The 25,838-nt window shown below is 43.0% G+C and overlaps 2 protein-coding genes and 1 long non-coding RNA gene across 16 annotated transcripts in view; 2 read left to right on the top strand and 1 right to left on the bottom strand.

Moving 5' to 3' along the window:
- The window catches only part of GAS2 (growth arrest specific 2), a 150,657-nt gene extending 138,498 nt beyond the window's left edge, over window positions 1-12,159 (top strand). For all 13 annotated transcript variants that reach the window (XM_072793759.1, XM_072793758.1, XM_072793757.1 and 10 more), the window contains one exon: window positions 10,934-12,159. In XM_072793759.1, coding sequence (XP_072649860.1) covers window positions 10,934-11,152 — 219 coding nt within the window. In that variant the 3' untranslated portion in view covers window positions 11,153-12,159. The remainder of the gene's footprint in view (window positions 1-10,933) is intronic.
- Window positions 12,160-14,894: 2,735 nt separating this feature from the next.
- SVIP (small VCP interacting protein) overlaps window positions 14,895-25,838 on the bottom strand; it is a 211,685-nt gene continuing 200,741 nt past the window's right edge. Inside the window, exons 2-5 of the mRNA XM_072793765.1 lie at window positions 23,842-23,946; window positions 22,056-22,106; window positions 21,473-21,586; window positions 14,895-17,318 (exon numbers count right to left, since the gene is read on the bottom strand). Of these exons, the coding sequence (XP_072649866.1) occupies window positions 17,304-17,318; window positions 21,473-21,586; window positions 22,056-22,106; window positions 23,842-23,895 (234 nt within the window). The 5' untranslated portion in view covers window positions 23,896-23,946 and the 3' untranslated portion in view covers window positions 14,895-17,303. The remainder of the gene's footprint in view (window positions 17,319-21,472; window positions 21,587-22,055; window positions 22,107-23,841; window positions 23,947-25,838) is intronic.
- LOC140614659 (uncharacterized) overlaps window positions 22,012-25,838 on the top strand; it is a 273,756-nt gene continuing 269,929 nt past the window's right edge. Inside the window, exons 1-2 of one of the 2 annotated variants that reach the window (XR_012015456.1) lie at window positions 22,012-22,302; window positions 22,764-22,860. This is a non-coding gene — a long non-coding RNA (uncharacterized lncRNA). Of the gene's footprint in view, window positions 22,303-22,664; window positions 22,861-25,838 lie in introns of those variants that run through there. The other variant, XR_012015455.1, reaches the window with a different exon arrangement.

Below are 25,838 nucleotides of genomic sequence, written 5' to 3'. Positions count from 1 at the left end.
AGCGGGGCAGGGTAAGGCAGGTTGGGAGGGCCAGGAGCAGAGATGACAATTTTAAAAGGGCGGTTAGGGTAGCCTCCTTGAGAAAGGGAGAGCTTGTCAGGGCATGAAGGAGGTGAGGGGTTATCTTTGTGGTTATCAGGGCAAAATATCTTCTGAACAGAAGGGACACCAAGTCGAGAGCATGCTGGGAGTAGCCTTGGAGTGTTTGAGAAATAGCCAGGAGGCCAGGATGGCTAAATCAGAGCATGGGCCGGGCTCTGCGGTGGGACGTGACATCAGAGCGGTAACAGGAGTCCAGATCATATGGGGACTTAGAGGCCTTTGGAAGGACTCTGTAGTTTACTCTCAGTGAAATGGGGAGCCACCCAGGGTTTTGAGCCGAGCTGTAGCATGAGGTGACTTCTGTTGAAACAAGATCCCCCAGGTTCTCTGTCGAGAATTTACTAAGGTTCCAAGGGCAGACGCAGGAGGAGCAGTTGGAGGTACAGTAATCCAGGTAAAATGGAGGAGATTTGGGTGTAAGGAGATAGGAGGGGAGCTGGGGAGGACAGATGGGATTCAGGATGAATTCTTCCTTTCACATTTTCTTGCGAAAACGTTCAAACATACGGAGAATACCCACAGAACCACCTTCTGGCTTCTATAATGGACACTTTGCCGTATTTGCTGTATCGGTGTGTTTATCCATCTCTCCATCCGGGTCCTGTATCATCCCCTGGTTGGGAGCATCTCTGATTCAATTTCTGCAAAGATAAACCTTCGGTGTCCTGCTGGGGTAACGGAGTCATTTGCGCTATGGGCTACTCAACAGGCGCAGCACATCTGAGGGCCTCGCCAAGCCTTAGACTGACTTGCAACCAGTTCTCCTTTCTCCGGCTGCACGTCACTCCTCACCTGATGGAAGGACCTGAGGGTCCCAAAACCTGCATGTCCTATCGCTTCAAGGCATGGTTTGACTTGCTTCTTCTTGGCAAAGCTGTTATTTCAGGTTTCAAGTTTCAGCTCTCTCCACCCGTGGTGGGTCACGATTCATCCCTCTGTTTTCCATCTTCTAAGAATGTGTTGACCTTTCTTATCTACCGTCTACCCTCTCAATCTCCCTCTGTCCTGTGGTTTCAGAACGTTTTTATTCCTGGCCTTTCACTTGAATGGGCCCCTGAGAAGACAGAGACTCATGTTGTCAACTATTTTGTTGATAGAGAAGAGCTAACTGTGTTTATTCATACTTTGTTTTCCATTTTGATGGATCTACCAGTATACCAAGGCTACATTAAAAACAGTAGCAAAGTAATAGTTTTTCCAGTGTCTGCGTTACAGACACTGTTGTTGCCTTTCAGGACCCAGGAGGACCCCAGGTTGGGAACCACTGATGTGCACCATTGTCGTGAAAGGTTAGCCTTTGGCTCTCTCTGGGCTGTTGGGTTTTGGTATCAGTGTTCAGGTGAGAGAACGTGAGCTCAGGCTGAGTCAGACAAACGTGACCCCATCTGATTAGCAGAAGGAATGGGTTCTCGTTGCCCCTCGGAGCCCAGCTCCCTCTGCTGAAGTTGTTAGATCTTTGGGGTAGATGAAGCCTAGTTTCCACTGACTGATACCACCTACAGATCCTTCCCCTAGTCAGCTCTTCTCCTGCCGCCACCAGCCGTTTCACCTCATCGCTTTCACTCTGCTGAGTGTTCTATGAAATATTTATCATAATTTTGCCTTTCCTGCCTGAAATGGTGCCGTAGACTGGTAATTAGACTGCAGCTAAGGCTTCTTAATTGCATTTGGTGCAGAGCTGAGAAAATGGAGACCTTACGTAACAAGTCGATAAGAACTGACAGGCAGTTGGCATTAAGTGCTCCTACACATATTTCCAGGCCGATGCAAATGGAACTTTTTGCCAGTCGATCGTTACATTCATCTGCAAGCTGTTCTTCTCATGTTTGCTTCCAGAAAGAAGCTACTGGCAGTCATTTGTCTACGGTGAGCCTGGGAAGTGAACTGTTCCCTCCCCTTCTCGCAACAACAGCAGGCCAGGAATGTTTTTTTTTTTTTTTTTTTTTTTTTTTCTGGCCAGCCTCAGTAGCCAGATTTCTGACTCAAGGCCCTATTCGTGTTGAAGGATTGTTTGTCACTTTGCTGGACACTGCAGTAGTTCATCCTTCACCTGAGGGTTTGAGGATTGTGTTCTCTCTAATGTATGATTTTACTACGGAAGACAACAAATCACAAAACTGGGAGCCCAAGCACCAGGGCCACGTTCCTGCTCTGTCTCTGTGGGCCACGTGCTTAACCTCTCCGAGCCTCGATTTCTCCATTTATGCAATGGGAACAGTAATACTGGCCTGCTGAACTACAGGGCACGTGTGATAACCAAGTGAAATAATTTAAGAGAAAGTACTTTGCAGACTGTCAGGGGCCTCCTCTATTAGTTTCCTTGTAGAGTGTGGGACCCACAGCCAAGCACTCTGGGGGGGGGGGCCTAATTTCAACATTTCTGTATGGGTGAAACATCAGATTCAAATTCAAGTAAGCCCTTCTGAACACTTGTTAAAACACCTTCTTTTTTTCTGGGACAAGGGCACATTTAGAGCTGAGCAATATGATCATCAGTGGAGACACCATAAAGCGACAACACGTATTCCTAGAAAAAGGGGGCGTTGTCCACAGAAATAGTCTAGATAAGAAGTCCAATAACCATAACCCTTTGGCAAAGCCTTTTGAGGGGGTGTGTGTGTAAGTGATAATGAGTACTGTCTTTTAAGTGGGAGAGACTCAGGTTCAAGTCTAAACTTTGTCATTTCCTAGCTACGTGACTTTGGGCAATTTACTTAACCTTCCTGGAGCTGCCACTTTCCCATCTGTCCATGTGGCTAACAGTGCAATCCACTCAGAGGTGCTGCAAGAACTAGCTGAAATGGAACCTGCGAGGAGCTTACTTACCATCATCATCACAATAACAACGTTATGGTTGGAAAAATAATAACAACAAAGACGATGGCAGGCAACCGTTGAGCATCACGTGCCCGGCAATGTTACTACACGCTCACACCGATCTTTGTCCAAAAAACTCTGTTATAGACATTCTCCAGATGAGAGAGCGAGGCACAGAGAGATTGAATAGTATCTTCGGGCTCTATGTCCAGATGGTTCGTGGCAACCATATCCAGGCCTTCTGGTGAAGACAAAGACGTGGCAGGTTCTGCTCCGCTGTCACGCGTCTCTTTGCAGCTTTAGTCTAAGGAAAGTGCAGAAAGGACTATTAGGACGAGGAAAATGAAACAGTGCCTATGAAAAATGTTTTGCAGGCAATAAAGTGATAATTCCAGAAGCTTGTCTGTTTGGATAGTATTTAACCACTTACGATTTCAGAGAGCTGGAAAGGTTGAGCTGAGTCTCCAGCCTTTGACTAAGAAGTCTTCACGTGGCCTCTGCAGTCGGTCACCAGGGCCTCACTCACCCTGCTGACAGGTGACCTTATCACTTGCCTTGAAGATGCAGGGAGCAGGCTTTCAACATGGCAAACTAGCGACTGAACACCTGTCACCTCACTCCTCCATGTGTCCACGAACCTCAGGCAGCCAGCTGAATTCCCAGTCATCCAATTTTGAGCATATGCCATTTCAGGGTAATATCAGTTGACGACAGTGTCTGTTGTCCTATAAATTAATTTAACACTCTTTCTCTGGAGAGCAGATGACTGCGTTCTAAAACCAATATTTTCACTCGAGTTATGACGGCTTGTAAAAACACGCAGTGAGCGGGGTTGACGGGGAGGTGTTAGGAAGCATATGATGTCCCAGGAGGCTCAACTGATTTAAATGTAGGTGGCTTGCTCCTCGAGGCAGCCGGTGTCAGAGCCAGTTGTCTCTCTCAGGGATGGCTGTGGTGGGGAGCAGCTAACAGACTGGGCAGGAATAGGAGCCCTGGTGCCGGTTGTGGGGGGACGGCCTGGTGAGAGCCAGAGTTGTGCTGAGGGACTCCGCACACTTAAGCATTAAAACAGAGAAAGGACTCTGGGCCTGTTCACATTTTCCACTTCTTCCCATTTCCATTTTGGTAGTTCCTGTGTTTCTGGGATTTATCCGTTTCTTCCAGATTGCCCAGTTAGTTGCCAGATAATTGCCCGTAATATTCTCTTATAATTGCATTTCTGCGTTGTTGGTTGTGATCTCTCCTGCTTCATTTGTGATTTGATTTGGGTCCTTTCTCTTTTCTTTTTTGACAAGTCTGGCTAGGGGTTTATCAGTTTTGTTAATTCTCTCGAAGAACCAGCTTCTAGTTTCATTGATCTGTTCTACTGTTGTTGTTTTTTATTTCTGTATCATTTATTTCTGATTCTAATCTCTGTTATTTCCCTTCTCCTGCTGGATTTAGGCTTTATTTGCTGTTCTTTTCCCAGCTCCTTTCGGTGTGAGGTTAGGTTGTATATTTGGAGGAAGTAAAATTTTTATTAAGTAATCTGTTACTATAGTGAATGATATTTCCTAAACACTGAATTCTGGATGTAATGAAAATCTGTGAAGGGAGATAATGAAGAGAATAATACACTTGATTCTGGATCCATTCGAGATATTTCCTTCTTTTCTCCTCCCTTCCCCCTTCTCCTCTCTGTCTCTCCTGCCCAGTGCTCTCTCCTCTCTCCTGTATGATTCCTGCTTCTTTATTCTTTGACCCAAAATGCATCTTTATCTCAAAGGAATTCTCTAAGCAGTGGTCCATGTGGACTTTCATTCACATTCTAGTTTTTCCAGACTGTCCCTCCTACAGACAAATCATTTCATCTTTTCCTTGTTCTTTTCTGTAAATAAGTAATGTCTTTCTTCTACATATTATACATTGTAATTGTTGCCAGGTTTCCAAAGCTGGTCACCGTTTAAAGCGGTCACAGCGAATTAGAGAAAGATGGACAAGAAAATAAGGCATCAGGGTGCCTGGTGGCTCAGTCGGTGAAGCGTCTGCCTTTGGCTCAGGTCATGATCCCGGGGTCCTGGGAGTTGGGCTCCCTGCTCAGTGGGGAGCCTGCTTCTCCCTCTGCCTCTGCCCTCGCGCTCTCTCACTCTCTCAAATAAATAAATAAATAAATAAAATCTTTTTTTTTTTTTTTTTTTAAAGAAAAGGCAACAAAATATGATAGATACTCTGCTTGAAGTCTGTGCAGGAAAATCTCAAGGTTACACCCCCCCAAAAAAAATAATCTAAAGGTTGGAGAGAGCAAAAATATTTCATAAAGGCAGGGATGCCTAAGTAGAGCATTAGTAGGCATTAACACTATTTATTCATTAATTGAGCAAGCATTTATTGAGTGCCCATTGTATACTTGGAACCGCACTAGGGCCCCAAGGCATGAAATTTACTCAGGCATAACCTTGCCTGGCACTCAGTAAATACTCGTCAAATGGCCCAAGGAAGGGGCTCACTCTGATTTACCTGGGGAGTATGGAACAGCCCTCTGCCTTCTCTGTAGATAGGCATGAAACTTTTAGGGGACTTCCAAGGAGCCCAGAATATCTGTGGGTTAGGTAATTTAGAGTGCAGGCATGGGCACGGACAAGGAGGGCCACCCAATAGCTGCATCGTTGTACAGTGCACAACCTGGAAAGCAGTGTGGTCATGAAGGCATAGTGAGAAAGCAGGTGGGGAAGGAAGAGTAGCCGAACCAACCAGTGTTTTGTGTGTCAGGCTGGTTGTTCTCAGAGCTGGCAGGGGAGGGATAGAGGTCACAGAGGGGATATCAGAATCGCTGGGAAATTGTTTCTTCCAATTTGCAGTGTTTGCAGCAGCCCAGATCTGCTTAAACTTCATCAAGGCCATTGGGAGAAATGTTGAGACAGATTTTTATTTGTCTTGTTGGTTTTTTTTTTTCCCTTCAGCACTGAGAGATGTTGCTAAGTCTGTAATGAATCTTCTTCCTTTTATAGGATCGAAGGCACAGTGAGGCATGAGGCTGGTTGTAAAAACCAGTAACAGCCAGCATAGGCCTAACGTGCAAACACTACTACTTCCCAGCATAATAGTACTGGAGAAGATTTGTAGCAATTCTAACTTATTTTTCTTTGCTTGAGAAGAAACAAATCAAACAACAGCATAGAAAACCAATATTAAATACTCAGTTGACATGTGCATGGCTGCTTCCAGTCGAGAGGGGCTATCTTCGGGAACGGAGAACACAAGATTGTTCAATATTGGGGAGCATTAAAAAGAAAGGCAGTGTAACTGGAGAATCAAAGCCCAGTCCTACTTAAACCTATAGCTATCTGGCTAGAAACACGTTCCATCCTAGTACCTGCACTTGACACATGTTTATTTCTGAAGTCCTTGGGACCACAGCAAATTAAGCTTCTGTGATGAAATTTGATGTTTATATAGGGTTTATTAGAACGTAGCACCATAAATCATTTTACATGGGCATTTAATTTGCTTGGGCTGCTTATTACTACTCCTGACATTGATGGTTCCTTGCCTGTGCTAAATTTCACCTGGTAAGGAAGCAGCTAGGAAAATCCAAATCTAAAAGTTTTACAGAAACTAGTGGGTGTGGCGTAACGGGAAAAACGATTCTTGCTCAGTTCTGTCATTGATTCGGGCTGTGATCTTGCACAGCTTGCTTAAGGGCATCAGTTCTTCTCAAAGCATCCGTTTTCCCATCTTATAAAATGGAGCAATGCTGAAAACGACATTATCAGTTAAGTAAAATCAAGTAGAAGTTGTGGAAGCATATGTGGAAAAGGGTATTAATGCGATTGCATTATTGCTACTGTTCTGGGCTCGCATATGGGAGACTTGAGAAATACGTCATCACTGCCTTCGGAGAGCTCACGTGTTATTAAAAGAGGTGTGCGGGGCAGGTAGATGGGCAATTACAGGACACTGAGCGAAACACTGAGATCACCAGTAATCTAAAAGGCACAGCAGCAAGGAAGCATTCACTTATCTAGTTGAGGAAGGTGATGGTGGAGAATTCTTCAGACAGAGGTGAGGTTTGAAATAATGTCTGGGGTCCTGGCAAGTAGGGAGGGCAAAGCAGAAAGGACACTCCACATTTAGGGACAAGCATGCAAAAGCAAGACAAACATGCAAGTTCCCTGCTGTTGTCAGGGAACACAGAACTAAAATAATTCACTGGCCCCTGAGCTCAGGGAGGGGCAGGTGAGGCCAGCAGGAGGGGTCTTGGTGAATAATGTATGCAAATAAAGGGGAATGAACCGGAGCCCAAGGGAGAGCGGGGAGCTAGGGAAGGCATTTAGGCCTGAGACCATCCGACAGGCATTCCCTGTTGGACTCCAAAGGCATTGGAATTCCCTTCGGGGGAAATAGATTTACTAAATGGATCAGAATCAGCAAGGCTAGAGGCAGTGGGATCCTCAGGGTGGCCCATGGAAACGATGAGATGCCTAGATGAATAGCAGCCACAGTAGCATAGACCCTGAGACACATCTTGGGGAGAAATGAATGCTTTTGGTGTCTGACTAGTTACGGAGAATGCCCATCCTCCCAACTCTTTTAGAAAAAGGCCTGCGGAGCTAGAAGGTGGAAGGTGGCGGGCCCGTTATGCCCTTGCATTTATTTGGAAGCTCAGGGAAGCAGCAAGGACCAGAACTATAATTTGAGAAACAAAAGTAGATAGCAGAGAAAACTCGGAGATTCCAAGTACAGAGTGGTCAGAGTGAGAAACGCAGTGGAGAAAGGACTGAATCCTTCAGAATCCTTTGCAACAGCAAAGCTTAAAAGTAGGCAGAAGAAATGGAACCTGTGAGAGAGGCAGAGAAAGTACAAGGAGGGAGGCAGGAGGACGTCCAGGAAAGAGAATTAAAGAGTAGGGAGTTTCACAGAAGGAGTGGTCCACACTATTAGACCCCTTAGTTGAGTGATCAAGAAACATAAGGATTAAGGACCATCCATTCGATTTGATGATTCTAGAAGACATCCGATTCCCTTCAGTGTACGGTGGGTTAACAGGTGGGGGCAGCAGCAGTGGGTAGCGCGCCGGACAATGAAAAGAAGTTGGAAGTGAAGGCACCACGTCTAAGTTTACCAGAAACCTCAGATGTAAGGAAAAGGTAGGAAAACGAAGGAGCCTTGGGTGGAAGGAGGAGAGTTTTGCTTTGTACAAGAGTGGGAGAGGCTTGGGCACGAAGGATAAAGATCATCATATGGTAAGTTGGAGACAGAGAGGAGAGACGTGATGTTTGATGCAGGAGCTTCTGCATGGAGGTAATGGGAGTTAGGACATATGGGGAGGGGTTGACTTTAGACGGAAGGACTTCTTTCTGTGATGAGGAAAATGGAGAAAAGGACCAACGTAGATTGGCCAAAATTAGCCAGTGGAGGTGCTGAGAGAGGAAGCTAAGCCCGATGATGGTGAGGCCATCAGTAGAATGATGGGGACAGAGCTGAGTAGCGTGTTTGAGAGGAACAAAGAGGAATAGGAGGAAATGGAGCTGCCCAAAACCTCAAGGTTCAATTAATTGCAACTGGCCTCACATCACTAATCCCTGAGATGAAAAGAGTTCTTCCAGCAGGAGCTCAGCTGCTCTATCCTGATTTAGAAGGAAGATTATACACTTAAACCAAAGCTGGGGTTTTGTAGGGCACGCCCTGTGGGAGGTGGGAGGGAAGAGTTGAAAGTGGTTTGGTTTATAGCAGTTTGATTGGATTTTAGGTTAAACTGTAGGGGTTTTGTTTATGGAGATGGGGATGAGTATTATTATTATTTTTTATCCTGAAATTTAGGATGTATGAAGATAAGGCATGGGATTTAAATCTCCATAATCAAGGATGTAAACGCTTATGACCCTGAAATCTTAATCCCATGCTTGAAACTCTTGTTCAGTTTGACCACTGGCCTCCTTAGCGAGGTATAGACTGCTGATTACCTATCAAAAGATATGGAAAAGGAGGGGGGCAGAAATCGATTCCTACGTCGTTCACATTCAGCATGACTCTGTTTCACGTTGGATCCACTCTGCATGTGCGGATTCCTTAAAGAATCTGCAAGAAGGGTTTGTACCGAAATGATCACATATGCCAGGCAGAAAAAAAAAAAAACATTTCTGGAAATAGCCTGCTCGTGGTCAACTGTATTTGGGTGTTATGTCAGGCTTCATACCAAGGATGTTTGGAGGCAACTCCTCAGTGTAATTTGCAGGGCTGGGAGGTGCTGGAACATCAACAATAGGTAAAGCTGTTCTCCAGAACAGTGGGAAAAGGGGTCAGAGTACTGTTTTGGTTACAATTTTTGTCCCAGGAAGTCCACATTTTGGAAGTAGGCAGTAGAGACACACACAGGAGCTTGTGGGAATGGAAGTAGGCCAGTCAAGTTATAAAAGCCTTGATGGATTTTGTTTTACAATGAACTGTTGTGGGACACGTATTGGACTAGAGTCAGGAAATCTGGGTGCTAGTCTGAGCAACCCCAAAGATCTGGGCCTCAGGATCTTCATCTGAAAATCAGGATTGTGGTGCCACTGGCAGGACCAGAGGAGGCAATAGGGTTACAGCTGAATCCTGACTCCTTTTGTCTGCTTTATATTACAGGGGTTCCCGTTGAGGTTTTAATGAGTAGATTCTCATGCCATAAGTTTAAAAACTTCTAGCTAGATGTTTCTGAAGACCCTTTCTATTCTGATTCTAGTCTCAGTTTTATTCTCTAAATGAGAATAACCAGTAGAGTAAAATTTAACTACAATTTTTTTCATGAGTCTCAGTTTTTATTGATATCTAGCACAATTACAATTTTATTATGTTGCACAACACCTGAAACTGCTTCACGTCAACCACATGAATCAGGATTTTGTAACTTGAGTCCATGGATGGATTTCTGGGAGTCTGTGAAACCCCTGAACACACATACAAAATTTCATGGATACAGGCATTCGAAAAGAAAGTCCAGAATTTCCATCAGATTCTCAACAGGTAAATGAAAGCAGTCAGCACAAATCATCTTCCACTTGATGGGTGTAAAAATACTCCAGATCCCAAACCGACACAGCAAGAGGAATTCAAATAGATTTTATAGTCTCTGCAATGAAAATGACTCCCCAGATCCCCTCACACCACCCTATGTCCTTCCCAAGGTTACATTGCCAGTGCGTATGCAGAATATTGTGCGCAGGGAACAGAGTCAGCAGGGTCTTTGATGATGGAGCAGCATCTCTCCATCACCTTATATTTTCTGATAATTGAAAGAAGCCAAGATCAAATTCTTTGGCTCTCCATGCCAAACCTCTACAGCTCTGACATGTTTTTACTAGATAAAAAGAACCATATATTCTTCACTTTCTTAATCTGTAGCTTTGTTAATCTGGAACTCTAGATGGCCCGTAGGCCGGAAGGTAAGTTATTTCTTAAGTAATTAGAAGAATTAGAAGAATAGAAGTAAAGGAAAACGAATGTTTGGCCATTCAGCAACATCTTGCCTTGAAGGCCTCAGTGACTGGGGAAGACTTGGATGCTCCTGAGTGCATTTCTGTTCTGTTTCATGTTGATTATTTGTGTGATTATTCACATTACATACAGTAGCAGACATTTCCATGCTCTTTTGAGTCCTGGTTCAAAGGGATATAACCTGGGGCCAAGAATAGAGCACTTATCCGAGGCAGTGGACAGAAAACAGGGGCAGTGATGAGGCTGTCTTGGAACATCAGATGTCAGAGAGAAGCCCCTGGACATATTCAACCAAATAAGGGATTATACATGGATCCGGATTCCCATGGCTGGGTGAAGCTGGATCCCGGGGACGTGTGCCCATGGTCCACTTGCATGGGAAAAACAAAGCTTCTTTCATAAACTATATGCTAACTCAGACACTGTGCACCAAGTAGGAAAACAAGGGGGCATGAAAAACCAGACAGACAAAAAAATCCCTAACAGTGCTAGGAATGAAGGCCGATTTGAGATACCGTAAGAATTCTCAGAAATGATTCTTTCTGCTCTTCTTTCGTTTCAGATGCTGCATAACAAACATGTCATGGTCCGTGTGGGCGGAGGATGGGAAACTTTTGCAGGGTATTTGTTGAAACACGACCCCTGCCGGATGCTGCAGATCTCCCGTGTGGATGGCAAAACATCCCCCATCCAGAGCAAATCTCCAACCCTTAAGGACATGAATCCAGATAATTACTTGGTGGTCTCTGCCAATTATAAGGCCAAGAAGGAGATTAAATGAAACTAGTTGGTCGCTGCAAGGGGACTCTCATAATGGCCTGTACCCACTCCTCCAGTGTAGTCAGTTTAGTTCACACGCTCTGAAAATTACTTTGGAAAAAGGCGTAACAGACAGAAAAACGTCATTACTGAAAAACGTTCAGAGAGTAGCACTATTTATTTTGATGCTTCTGTAGACAATGACCAATTAAAAGAAATTCTAAGCTCAGATTTAAATTAGAGAAAGTGTAGGCAAATTATTATTTCTCAATTATGTGAACACAGCATTTAGTACACGATATTAGAAATACAATTCTAAAAAAAAAAAAAAGAAATACAATTCTAGCTAGAGATAAAAACTGCTATTAGGAGAAAATATTTAGGATTTCTAGATAAGTCAACAGGAAGTGCCTGCCTTATGTCTACAAAAGGCACCCCAGACTTTTATCATTGCAGGATTTTTAAGATAATTTTTAAAAAGCGACAATTAATGTGATAATGTGCTACTAAAAAATATTCAACAGCACTATTAATAAGTACAGAGTGTTCACGACAGTAATACTTTAATGGAAAGGCCACTTCAGAAAAGTTTACATTCACTTGGAAGATTGCCTTAAAGTTTATCCTTTACCTTTGACCAAATATCTGGGGTACTTTTGGAAATTTTCAGTACACCCCTTAGAGAATCGCTTATGAAGTGTTTCACACATTCCTAAGCACCTGGTTGTGTTGAGACTGACCTAGTGTAATTCACACACATAAGCTGCCATACGTTTATATTTTGACAGAGTAAACTGTACAGTCAAATGTTCATTGACTTCATGTTATTTTAAAGCATTTTCTTATGAAAATATATCTTTAGTTAATCCTACTTTGCTATGCTGTCTAGTAAAGTAAATTCACTGTAGCTGATGATGTTACAGACTTATGTATACCCTTGTATACCTAGGACAGGGCTGTTCTGTACCCATAAACAGCACACTATTGTCCTCACTGATTCAAGAATTAAAAAGATAAATTTAAAAAAAATCATCTGTCTCCATATCAATGCTTCATTCTGAAATAAAGATGATCTTTAAATGGCAACTTTCTAGGAAGTTCTAGGAAGAGTCAAATTAGGGTTACCTAGTACTTCTTTGTGTTGGGCAGCTGGGTGATGGCACTGTTTGTTCCCCTAGCAGAAAATTTAAATATTATCATAGATGATCCCTTAAGTGCTACCCTGAGTATAAGTATAGGCAGAGTTAATTTTTCATCTCCTCATTTTTCGACAACAGCAGCAAAAATCCACCTTTCTTGTGGCAGAAAGTTAGGAAGTAGCTCATTTTGTCACATGACTGATTTAGTCAAAGTACACACAACCTAATGGTGAAGTTTTTAAACAAAAGACATTGTACTAGAATGTGGTACTGGAAGTGGTAGTAATCATTCTGGGGAAACAAAGTTTTATCAGAAATAAAATCACCTTGGAACAGTAATAATTGTAGTATCTTTTAAAACGCAGATGTTGAGCCATTTGATTTTTGTTACTAGCCTAATATTAGCACTGCATTTCTATTGGAAATAATGTTTTCTTTTCTTTCTTTCTTTTTTTTTTTTTAAGATTTTATTTATGAGAGAGAGAGAGAGACCCAGGCAGAGGGAGAAGCAGGCTCCATGCAGGGAGCCTGACGCGGGACTCGATCCCGGGACTCCAGGGTCACGCCCTGGGCGGAAGGCAGGCACTAAACCGCTGAGCCACCCAGGGATCCCGGCAATAATGTTTTCATCAAAACTTTCTCCTATGCTTAAATTTTCTCCATAAATGTATCTATGTCTTCAATAATAAAATTCATTTCATTAATTTGGTTTAAAAATGCATAGGTTAACAAAAATAATACTAATGCCATCATCTATTTTGTTTTCTATGCTAATGTACCAAATCACCAGGAACTTAGTGTCTTAAACAACACACATTTATTATGTTTTATAGTTCCATAGGTCAGAAATTTGAGACTGTCTCACAGGGCTAAAATCAAGACGTCAGCAGGACTGTGCTCCCTTCTGGGAGCCTAGGACTGAATCCGATTCTTTGGGTTTTCCACTTTCTAGAGGCTGCCTCATTTCCTTGGCTCATGTCTTCCTTTCTCTATCTTTAAAGCCAGCAATATAGTATCTCGCTGATACTTCTTTATTTACACCTGTTTGACCACAGGTTGGAAGGATTTTCTGCTTTTGAGGATCCAGATGATTAGACTGGGTCCACCTAGAAAATGCAATATAATCTCCCTATTTTAAGGTCATTAACTGAATCACATTTGCAAAATACTTTTGCCATAAACATGCAATAGTCTCAACCATTTAGATTTTTTTTTTAAATTTCTCAACTGTGTTTTATAACTTTTAGTTCAGATCTTTTACTTCCTAAGAATTTTATTCTATGTGATACTATGATTGAAATTATTTCTTAATTTTCAGATTATTACTTGCATACAGAAATAGAACTGACATTTTCTTATTGATTTGGTATTCTGCAAACTTGCTAAAACTCATTAGTTCTACGAATTTGTGTATAGATACTTAAGAATTGTCTACATGAGATGCTTGGTATTTTTTAACCTACTTTAAGTAGGTCTGTAACTTATAACCTCTCTATCTGAGAAATGTAGAATGAGAAAAGAGTACCTTAGGAATTAGGTAGAGTAAGGAGTTAGGATAACTCCTTGACTTCTAACTTACGTGATGAAACAGATTTCAGAAAAATAGCCTAGAAAGAGTCAATTTGTGGGCAAAACTAATTAGTTCCATTTGAGTGTATGTTTGACGTACTTGCAAAAAGTTGGCTCAAACCTGTCTGTGACTAGAGGATGCTAATTTGAAACTCAAGTCAGGTATGGTGCTATAAAAATAGGCAATGCAATCCAGAATATAATAAAGTAACTAGCCAATTAACTTATGAATATTCAGTTCTAAGACCATAATAATCATACTTAGAGGCAACATTTGCAAGATGAAACATATCTAGATCACGGAGAACAGGTTAATAAAAAGTTATGTCATATGAAAAATTTAAACTGAGTTGTTGAAACAAACTTCTCTGATTTAACCCAAAACGTGTTTAAAGCCTGTAAAATATACAAATGCTTTCTCAGTGGCTTTTGAGAAAATCAAAGAAAATGGCTGTGGAGCCATATTTGAATCAACCCAAAACACATGTAGTAGTCATTGGAATTTGAGGTGCTTGTCTGAAAACGTTCTTTTTAAAAAAGCACCAAACACGTTATATATACGTCAACATAGAAAGGAATGCCTATCTGCCTACGTCTCTCTTATTGACCTATTTATGCAGATATTATTCAAAGCTAAAACTGACAAGTTACTTTTTCTTCTAAGGGTGTAGTATAAATTCTTAGTAAAGATAAATAAGTCAAACTGTTGGAAGAGAAAAGGAAAATTCAAAGCTTGTGTCGATTCTCCTGGGGTACCAGGGATGATAGCTAGAATCTTTATATTACTTTGCTATTTCTCAATGAACACAGAACACTAAAATGTCATTTCTCCTTCAGAGTACAGAAAAAGAAGCATACTTATCTATAAATTCTTAAGAACTTCATATTCCTATAAATTCAGGGATTGTATGGACATACCAAACAGCCTTTAGTTCTCTTGTTCTCGTTCATCCCAAAGAGCTGAAAGTATCATGGTTTCCATAACCTTTCACCCAAGTTCTAATTATTTAATACTCAGTAAAGATAAAATTTTGTTAAAGAGATGGCCAAAGTCAATTTTTATATAGGAAAAAAGTATATTTGTGTCCCCATAAAGCAATACAGAATGTATAACAAACCATGTGTGTGAAAACTATTAATTACATTCCAAATACAGTCGGTGGAACCAAAGTATCACATACAGATGTTTTAAAAGACATGCAGCATGTCAACAAAAGGGCTGTGTGATTATAACAACTTTTTGTTATCATATTAATTTGACTATTAGAATCAAGAAGCAGTAGTTAAAAAAAGCAGTGGTTTTAGCATTTTACATTTTAACATGACAGTTAATATATATGCACTTTACTGTTTCAGTTATATTTTAGTAATCTGTTGGAGGGCTTGGGTGACATGTTAAGCATTACCGTGTTTTCCTATTTAAATTAGGATTTATGGGAAGCTGGCTCCAAGTTAAGGTTTTCATCAGGAACTGATTCATAACTTGATGAGGGAGATGCTTGGATATATACGTACAATTTTTTTTTCTAGTAGTCACTTATTGGTTTCCTATCAAGCATCTAGTCTCCTCTTTTCCCTTCCCCTTCCTAAAACTATTCTTAATGCTTTTGTATCACCCATTGGCCTCTGCGTCCCATGTGGTTTTTGGGAAAGTGGACTACACCCATGGAGGCAGGCCATGCATGACTGGCTGGAGCAGCATATCCCACTCTTCCTAGAAAGCAAAATACATCAACATCTCATTCAAGGTTCAACAGTAAATAAACCTGGTATTTGGATATGAACTTTGTTAGAAATAGGGCATTATCCCTGGATGTAAACCTTTGTTTATACCAACCCAAGTTGTAATTCTTTAAATACAGTACAGTTAAAATTGTTCTTTCTATATTAAAGCAGAAGGAGGGATTTGCACAGTTCAGGGATAATATGCTTTGGTTCTATGTTCAGCTACTGAGGATCTTTTTCCCTTGGAGAAATTAACATGTTCATAAAGTCAAGAATTTTATTTCTAAGATACAGTTTAATGATTTCACTATCCTTTGTGAACAAAAAGAGCACTCATCTTCTAAAGGATGAAGAAAATTGAGCCTATCTAAATATATATCTTGACTGGATATTCATAACCCATTTTACACCATAATAGAAAAAATGTAATTTTTCCAATGAAGAGTCAAGAGATTTGTATTAGAGTTCAAATTCTTTAAAATTAGCATATACAACATACTGCCATATAACATAAGTTTTGTGGGATGAGCACAATAATGGCTCAGTTTTTTGTAAATCGAATGAGCTGGTCTATTTAACTTATAATCTCTATTGGTACTGTCTATGAATTCTGATTTAGGGCTCAGATTGTGGCCCTGTCATCCAAAAGAGTTAGCAACCAAATTAGAAGATACAGCAATTCTTCTATTGTAGCTTATTATATATATACTAGAAAGAAAACTCAGAAAGCAAAAATGCTGTAAACTAATGTTACTAATAAACAAAAATCTGGAAAGTTTAGAAGTCTGCATCACATAGAATTACCTCATATATCTTTATGTTTAAAGTAGACCTTTTAAAATACAACACCTATTTCTATTTCATACGTTCACATTTACCTTGGCAATTACGCATCTGTATAAATAAATACAAAAGAATAAAAACACCTGTGAAATTTGGACAAATATATTACTACTCAGTATAACCCATCCAGATTCTTAGTTTAACCTCATTCGTTTCCCACAAAGATCTTCAGAACTGAATCTGGTATTGTGCAATAGTACATCACTGCCCTCTGATGGCACTGCTAACATATAATTTCAAATTCAGCAAGCAAAAAAACCCACTTTTATTGCAATGTAAAATACCATATGTTAATTTTATAAGCCACAGAAATAGAAAATAAATTAGGAGAAATTTATCATTTTCTACAAATTTTCATTACTTAGTAAGTTATAAAAGTTTACAGTGTTCCTTCACATAAGCCCTTCAAGATTTTCCCTGATGATCAGTTTAAAGGCACAAAGTCCATAAGTTTAAGCAAAAGCCTTCATAGATAATGAAATAAAAGGAGATATAAGGCTGAGCAGAAAACTACAGACTGCGAGGTCATTAATAGAGGAGAGAAAATACAACGGCAAACTTTAATGTCTGAGATGTATGCAGACTTTACATGCGATATATATTCATTCACTATTAAGGTCCATATTTTAAGTACTAAAAAAGGCGAATCACCTGCCACCTGCAGAAGAGCAAATATAAGAAAGTAAGTATTTAATGAAAAGTCTGGCCGTTTTCTATGTTAGGAAATCAAAAGCATTTTCATTACATCAATATTGAAAAAGCACTGACTGCATTTAATGGCACTAAAATTACAAAGTCTAAATATTTGTTTATTCAAAGAGAAGAAATTAAGCTGAGGACGTCCACTTGATTGCAGATAGTAGTTACTGGCAGTAGACTCTTCCACTCATGCTATGCTTATGAGACTGTCCACTAGAAAAGATAAAAATATATGGAGAAAAGTAAATTTCATGTAAAGTGATGGAAAAATAAAAATATCCTAGTGAACAGAAATAGGAATATGGGCTATAGAAATGCAAAATGATTTCTGCACGTAGCAGTGGTTAGTATAATTTTACATTATGGTCAAACGTCTGAAACAAGACATGTGATCGTTTAAAAACCTAACGAAGTCAAACGAAATCTCTAGGCAGATGAATGAGTAGCTAAATCCCAGATATCCAGGTCAGCTCAGGAAAAACACAAGAGACCACAAAATAAAAAACAATGAACCCTTAAAATAAAAACAGGAATTCCCACTTGCGGCAGGGATCCCAGCTATGGCAGAAATTACGTAATGGTTTGGCAAGGTCTTTTCCTTGCTTGACTCGAGAAATTTGTTCTGTTCACTGAGGTCTATTAAATCTGCAGCAGTAAATCCCGAAAAGAGCCACTGGGATGGTACCAGGGATTTACCAGTCTCCCGAGGACTGGTTTTCATGTACATCCAAGGAATTTTATTGGGTGTTATGCATTTTCTAAAAATCTGTATTTAAAGTTTTAAGAATCAAGGGTTCATCCAAGTAAAGTTGCTTTTGTTTATCTTAGGGCTTCTAGTGGACTCCAACACTGTGCCTTTTGTAATCTCTAAGAAAGGGATTCAGTGCACAATGTGGTATCCAGGATTTAAATTTGGTTTGTTTTTACCACGGTACTCTGTTTCCCACAACAGATCTCTGAAGATGAGTGTTAAAAACACCGGAGCAGTGATTCTCTATCTGGTTTGGCTTTAGGCTCCCTTGAGGAGCTTAAAGAAGTCCTGATGACTAAAGCTCACTCTCAGAGGTTCCGACTGGTATGGGGTGGGATCCGGGGGTCGACCGTTTTTGAAAGCTCCTCCTGACATTCTCCCGTGTGGCCAAGGTTGAGAGCCACTGCGTGCGCCGACTGCCACTAGTCCCGTCCTGTCATATCCTGTATGTACAGCAGCTTGCACCCTGATGCCAGCAGCACACTGGCTGCCCTGCTGTGAAAGACAGTATGGGGGGGAGGGGTCCTCAAGAAATGAAAAACAGAAATACCATATGATCTGGTAATTCTACTAGTGGGTATTTACCCAAAGAAAATGAAAACACAAAAAAGAAAGAAAAAGAACGAAAAGAAAGAAAGAAAGAAAGAAAGAAAGAAAGAAAGAAAGAAAGAAAGAAAGAAAGAAAGAAAGAAAGAAAGAAAGAAGAAAGAAAGAAGAAAGAAAGAAAGAAAGAAAGAAAGAAAGAAAGAAAGAAAGAAAGAAGAAAGAAAGAAAGAAAATGAAAACACCAATTTGAAGAGATATATGCACCTGTATATTTATTGCAACACGCTTACAATAACCAAGATATGCAAGCAATCTAAGTGTCTATCAATAGATGAATGGATAAAGATGTGCTGTGTACACACACACACACACACACACACACACATACACACACCTGTGGAATATTACTCAGCCATAAAAAAGGATGAGATCTTGCCATTTGCAACAACCTGCGTGGGCCTCGAGGGTATTATGCAAGGTGAAATTAATCAGACAAATACTATATGATTTCCCTTATATGTGGAATGTAAAAAACAAAACAAATTTTAAAAAGCAGAAAACAGAGTCATTAAGTACAGAGAACAAGCTGCTGGCTGCTGGGAGGGAGGAGCAGGAGGATGGGGAAAACGGGTGAGGGTTAGTGGGAGATACAGGCTTCCCATCACGGAACGAGTAAGTCACGGGGGGGGGGGGGGGGGGAAGGTACGGCACGGAGAACACAGTCCACGTACGGTGACAGATGGCAGCTGCACTCGTGGTGAGCACAGCGTAACATGGAGACTTGTGGGTCACTCTGCTGCACACCTGAATCTGACATCACATTGTGTGTCCATAAAAAGAAATTAAAAAGGTAAACAAGTAAGACTGCCTTTCCAATTATCCTGGGCAGAGACAGGGAAAGGACAGATTTTCCTCGTACTACGGAGTCCAGTTAGGAAGAATCTAGCTACAGAACAGGATCTCCAGGCCTGGCAGCAGCTATTAAGGACCCTAGGCCAAGGGGTTTGAAAATTAAAGTTATACTCTGCCTTATGCATCCCCTTCTGTTAGCTCTGAGCCTCTAAAATTTATTTTGAACGTCACTGTATGCTTTCGATGCTCTGTGCAGGTGGTCAAGGAGAAAGGGGCACGTTCCTTAAAGCTAGTGTATTTATGGTGGCTGGTTAGGAATATCCCAAGGGAAAATGACACAGCGTGCAACAGCCGTTGTGTATCAGAATGAGCCACAGTCCAACTTTGATGGCGATTTTTATTAACGGAGCCAGAGAGCTTTCTTGTAAGAACCGTCCACAGAGAAAAACAGGTACTTAATTTAAAACTGAGATGATTTATTTTAATTCTGAGCATCTCTGGAGGGATCAGCAGCTGTACGTGGCCTAATTTACTTCTAATCTATAGGCTGCTGGCTATGCTTCAGGTTTAATTAAGAAGGCTCCTTTCTTTCTTAGAGTTTAAAAGCTATAAGCTGATGTGAAATTTGTTAGGTTAGGGTATGTCAAGTAAGTACCTTCTTAATTCTGGCTACACATAAAGTGTCTTTTTCTTATAACATTATATGTGACTTTGATTGTCAGCCAGCACCTCTATTTCTTCTATTATGAAACACTGAAACTCAGCATTATTTCCAGTCCTACAATTTAATTTGTAAAACCCAACAGAATTGAGAAAACAGTAAATCAAAAACAGAAATTATGAGAATTAATTTCTGTTTTTGCACTTTGAGAACCTTCTATGAAGTGGCATAGACCTGTATCTCAGCAGAATAATTCAACATCTATACTTCTGATAAACATTTGCCTTTGTATCAACCAACTGTTTTACTTTACAGATTTCTTCTATTCTCTTCTGGAAGTATATAAAAAAAATGTTAGCACAATGGTCACAGCTATTTACCTTAACATTGAAACCAATCATCCTACACGTTGTTAATGATTAAGAAATTTGTTTTCTTTTAATTTCATTTATTATACAAAATTAGATGAAGTAATATATCATGGTAAAAAACACATAGACGACTCTTATCTCTATGTGATATTCTAAGAAGCCAGAATCACCTCTGCTCAGGAAGTTCCTAAACTGCCTGCCCCACAGGCTAGAAGGATATATATATGGTATTTACATAGTTTTAAGAGCAAAGAAAAGCCAGCGGTGTTGTGATGCTGTTGTATGGGTAGCTAAGTCGAAGTGAGGATAGCAAAACACACGGAGGAGACGAATCACTATGTAGTACACCGAAACTAAGGTAACGTTGTGTATTAACTAGACTTAAAAAAATTATGTTAAAAAAACCCAACAGAATTGAGAAAATAGTAAATCAGCTAAATAAGTGCCAATAAGTCACTGACAAGTTAAATATAAATGACTGAAATTCAGGACATTGTCCTTTTCACAAATATTAAAAATGGACCAAAGAATAAAATCTTAGTATCTGCACAATTATTTTCTTGAGCTTTAACATGTAAAACAAAATCTTCATAGTCCTGCAGACCGTCAAGAACTGCAACTGCTACCTTGGGAGGTGGGAGGTACACGGATCACATGCACATCCCCTCCCCCACCCCCGTATTGTCCAAATTGACAGTTACTTAACCATGATAATGAGTGACAGCGGAAAGCTCGAAAACCTCAAACCACTGAGTGAAAAAATAAAGGTTATTTGCAAACAGGGATCCCTCGTGTAATCCAATTTAATAAGATTAATGTACAAATGGAGATTAGAAATGTCTGTAAAGTGACACTGAATCGGGGTAATTTTTATGTTCTTCTTTATACTCTTCATAGTAAGTTTCCCATGTATTAGTGTTAATTATATAAAGTACTAAGATAGTGTTAAGGTAATCAGGAAAAAACAATCTATTTTCATTTTGGGGAAAAAAAAGGCAGATCTACTACAACAAATGTTGGAATGTCCAAATAAATTGCCACTTCTTCCAATCTCTATTATTCATGCTTTTAAATTAATTCAAAATTTTCTGATAATCTATTGCAAGAGGAAATTATTCAATAGACTGCTACTGAAGGTTTTAAAAACTCCAGATAAATTAAACCTTAAGTAAATTTTAATACTTACCCTAAGTCCACCTTCTGGTGGGGGCCCAGATTCAGCCATTTGTTTTTCTATTTTTTCCTTTTTCTTTCTTTTTTCTTCCACAGACCGAACATCCAGAATGCCCCGAGATGCAGCCTTTAGAGAATGTATTAAGTGGTACAGGGAAACAACAAAATCAGTATTCAATATCCAAAAGGTGTGGGTTTGTTGCTTTTTGGGTTTTTCTTGGAAGGTGAGGGGTTTTAATTCTGGCTATAAAGAGCTAGACTATTTCTCTAAGAGCTTCATAGTAAACATCTTACTATTTCTTCATTGGGTATTTTTTTCTGTAAATCTCACATCTGTCAGTGTTTTAAAGGGCAAGGTAGCATTATCCCAGGGAAGGAGGTCATTTAAGGGCCAATCTTATGTTACAGAAGACGTCTGTAATCTTCATGTATTAAATGATATAAATGCATTTATGTAACCTACAGAAATCATTTTGAAAAATGACTACATGTAAATTTACACGTTAGCGGACAGCATTTTCATTAGAGAACACTAGTAATAAATAGAATAAAGTACACAGTTATCTCTGTGGGCAGAATTTTATGTCTACTCTTACCTCCTTCTGTCTTCTCTCTGCAGCCTCTGCAAGCTTTGCTCTTTTCTCTTCCTAAAGAAAATGTGTAAAAGCAGGTTTTTAGAATCAAAGCAAACATTATCGCGGAGAAGTCCTGTCTTAGAGGCGATGTAATTTACAAAAATATTTAGTATTTGTTCAAAATGTCCACTAAGACTGTCGCTATTTACACTGTTTAGGAAATCCTCAACTTCCTGAATGTCATCCTCCCAGTTGATATTACCTTCAGGTAAGCACATTTAAGACACATTTACATAATAAATGTTTTATATGCATATAAGACATACACAAGATCGGGTTGGCCTGTAAAATTATTTATTATTTATTACTTATTTTTTAAAAAGGGGGGCTTATACGCTAGTCAGGGCAAGAATATAGAACAAATGACTTTCAGTAAGACAAGGAGCGGAATGCGTGGTTTGAAGTAGGCTGGGGTTTCCAGGAAATGTCCACGGATGACCAGGGCTCATGCCATCGTGCAGGACACCAAGCCCCGAAGGAAACTTGTTAGGAGGCCCTGCTCCATGCTGGGACACGGGCGGGGGGCGGGGGGGGGGGGTCCTCTTTCTATCCTGTACTGCTGGCCTTGGTAAGTTCCTTAAAATCTCTAAGACAGTAAATAGAATTCTCTTGGCTGCGTTTGTTTTTCATGCCACAATAAGCACATCCATTCCTCCACTGCACGCGCAGTTCCTGGGCAACTACCTGCCCCAGGACCTTATTCCAAGCGCTGAGGATGCAGCGGTGAAAACACGCCAATGTGTCCACACGCGATGGGCGGACGGAGGTGAGTGCAACCGGGTGGGTGCAGGTGCTGCACAGCCGTGGGCGCTTTGAGGGGATGCACAGGGGCGTGCGGGGGATCAGGATGGGGGCCGGGGGGGTCCGCTTCAGCTAGGGTGGCCCCCAGCAACTGCAAAGGTGGGTGACATGCGGGTGCGAGCCCTGTGCCCACCTGGGGGAGGGGAGGGCCTAGCCGACACCGGCGGGCAGGGCAGCAGCGGGGTCCCCGGGGCAGCAGCGGGGTCACCCGGGGCAGCGGGGGCGGCAGCGGGGCGTGCGGCAAGCTCTCCCCCAACAGCTCGCTTCCTCCACCGCCTTCTCCTCGGACGACGCCAGGGGCGGGGTGTCCGCGGAGCCACGGCCGCTCCCGGAGCCCGACCCCGGCCCGACCCCGACCCCGGCCCGGCCGCGATCACTCCCGCGTGAGCACGTCCCAGCGCTGCCGCCCGGGAAGCGCCGCCCTCGCCCGGCGGGCCCCGGGCCCCGGGATCGAGCCCCGCCGCCGGCGCCCCGCACGGAGCCTGCTGCTCCCGCGCCCGCGTCTCGGCCTCTCTCTCTCTCGCTCTGCGTCTCACGAATAAATGAATAAAGTCTTAAGGAAAATAAAATTTAAAAAAAACAACAACTTGGAATTTAAGTGGGCGCCCTGCGCTTTGTATTTGCTAAATGTGGCAACGTCACAAATCGTCCCCTCGTGACCGCGGACAGCGCGCGGTCCTCGGAGGAGGGAGGGAGGGAGGGAGGCAGGGAGGGCTCAGGCTCAGCCCCGGGGCGCGGATCCGGGGGGCGCCCCCGCCCCGCCCCCGCCCCCGCCCCCGCCCGCGGAGGCCCCTGCAGCCGGGCGGGCACCGAGCCTCGGCCCTGCAGCGCCGCCTCGGAGCCGCCCGTCTCCGCCGCCGCCTCCCGCCGCCCGCGCCTCCCCTCCCCCCCGGAGCAGGTGCGCGGTCGGCGGACGCGAGCTACGGGCCGGCCGCGGCCTACTCACCAGGGCCGGCGACGGGGGCGCCGACTCCCCGGGACACGGAAAGCACAGCCCCATGGGGACAGCGGCTGGGGGCCCGCGGGCCCGCCCCGACCCGACCCGACCCGCCCCGACCCGACCCGCAGTGCGAGCGGCGCCCGGAGCGCGGCGGCCCAGGTTCCTGCGCTCGCCCCGCCCCCGCCCGGCCCGGCCCCGCCCCGCCCCGCCCGGCCGGCCCCGCCCCGCCCGGCCGGCCCCCGGCCCCGCCCCCGCCCCGCCCCGGCCCCGCCCCCGGCCCGCCCCGGCCCCGCCCCTTGTGGCCACGCTCCGCCCCCGCCCCGCCCCGGCGGCAACGCCCCGCCCCCGGCTCCGCCCCCCAGGACAACGCCCCGTCCCTTGTGGCGACGCTCCGCCCCCGCCCGGCCCCGCCCCGCCCCGGCGGCATCGCCCCGCCCCCGACTCCGCCCCCCAGGACAACGCCCCGCCCCTTGTGGCGACGCTCCGGCCCCGCCCGGTTCCCCCCCACACTCCGCCCCTCTCCCGCGGCTTCGCCCCGCCCCTCTACGATAACGCCCCGCCCATGGCCCCGCCCCCGCCACGGACCGCCCTGGCCCCGCCCCTCCACCACGGCTCCGCCCCCATCTGCGGCAACGCCCCACCCCTGGCCCCGCCCCCACTCCATCCCTCTGCGGCAACGCTCCGCCGTGGCCCCGCCCCTCTGCCGCGGCCCGCCCCGCCTGGCTCCGCCCCCTCCCGCCCCCTCCCGCCCGGCTCCCGCCCCGCTCCTCCAGACCAATGCCGGGGGGCAGACGAGGCCTCCGCCCCAGGTGGCCGGGAGCCTGCTGCGTTTGCGCAGAGAGCGGGAGGGAGACAGAAATAGATGCCCCACATTCTCTTTATTCATTTGTCAGTGGGCAGATTAAGTTGTTTTCATAGGTTGCCTTTTTAATACCGCCATGAACTTGGGGTTACAGGTACCTCTTCATCATAATCCTTTGGTGTCCTTGTCCATATACCCAAAAATGAGATTCCTGGGCCATTTACAGAGCAGTTTTAATTTTAATTGCTAAGGAATCTCCATAATGCTTTCCATGGTGGCTGCGCCAGTTGACCATCCCAGCAGCAGCTACAGGGCTCCCTTTTCTCCACATCCTGGCCAGCAAGGCCCTCTTGTCTTTTAGGTAAAAGACATCATAGCAGGTGTGACTCGATACCTCGTCGTGGTTTTGATTTGAATTCCCTGATAATTAATGATGTTGAGCGCATTTCAGTGGCCATTCATTCATATATTGTTGGAAAAATGTCCATTTAGGTACTTTGCTCATTTTTAAAAAATTGGGTCATTTATGGTTTTTTGCTCCAATTGTAGGATTTACTTGTATATTTTAGATGTTAACCCATCATCCGATATGTGATTTGCAGATATTTTCTCCATTCCATAGGTTGCCTTTTCACTTTGTAGCTTCCTTTGCTGTGCAGAAGGGTTTTTTAGTGTGATGTTTATTTTTTGCCTTTGTTGCCTTGCTGTTGGTGTCAAATCCAAAATATCACCAAGACCAAGGGCAGTGAGCTTACTGCTTATATTTTCTTCTAGGAGTTTTATGGTTTAAGGTCTTATGTTCAGATCTCTCATCCATTTGACTTGACTTTTGTGTATGGTGTTAAGACCATTTTTTGTTCTCTTGCATGTGGTTGTGCAGTTTTCCAAACACCAGTTATTGAAGACACTACCCTCTTCCCATTGTATGTTCTAGCATCCTTTGTCAAAAAATTAACTGGCCATATGTATGTGGACTTATTTCTGGGCTTTCTAGTCTGCTCCATTGACCTTTATGTCTGTTTTTATGCCAAACTGTACAGTCTTGACTACAATAGTTTTGGAATACAGTTTGAAATCAGGAAATGTGAGGATTCTAGCCTCCTTCTTTCTTAAGAATGCTTTGGCAATTCAGGGTCTGTGGTTCCATACAAATTTTAGGATGTTTTACTATTTCTGTGAAAAATGACATTGGAATTTTGAT

This window comes from Canis lupus, chromosome 23 (genome assembly GCF_048164855.1).
Source record: "Canis lupus baileyi chromosome 23, mCanLup2.hap1, whole genome shotgun sequence".
Lineage (NCBI taxonomy): Eukaryota > Metazoa > Chordata > Mammalia > Carnivora > Canidae > Canis > Canis lupus.
This window is presented reverse-complemented; position numbering and strand designations above follow the sequence as displayed.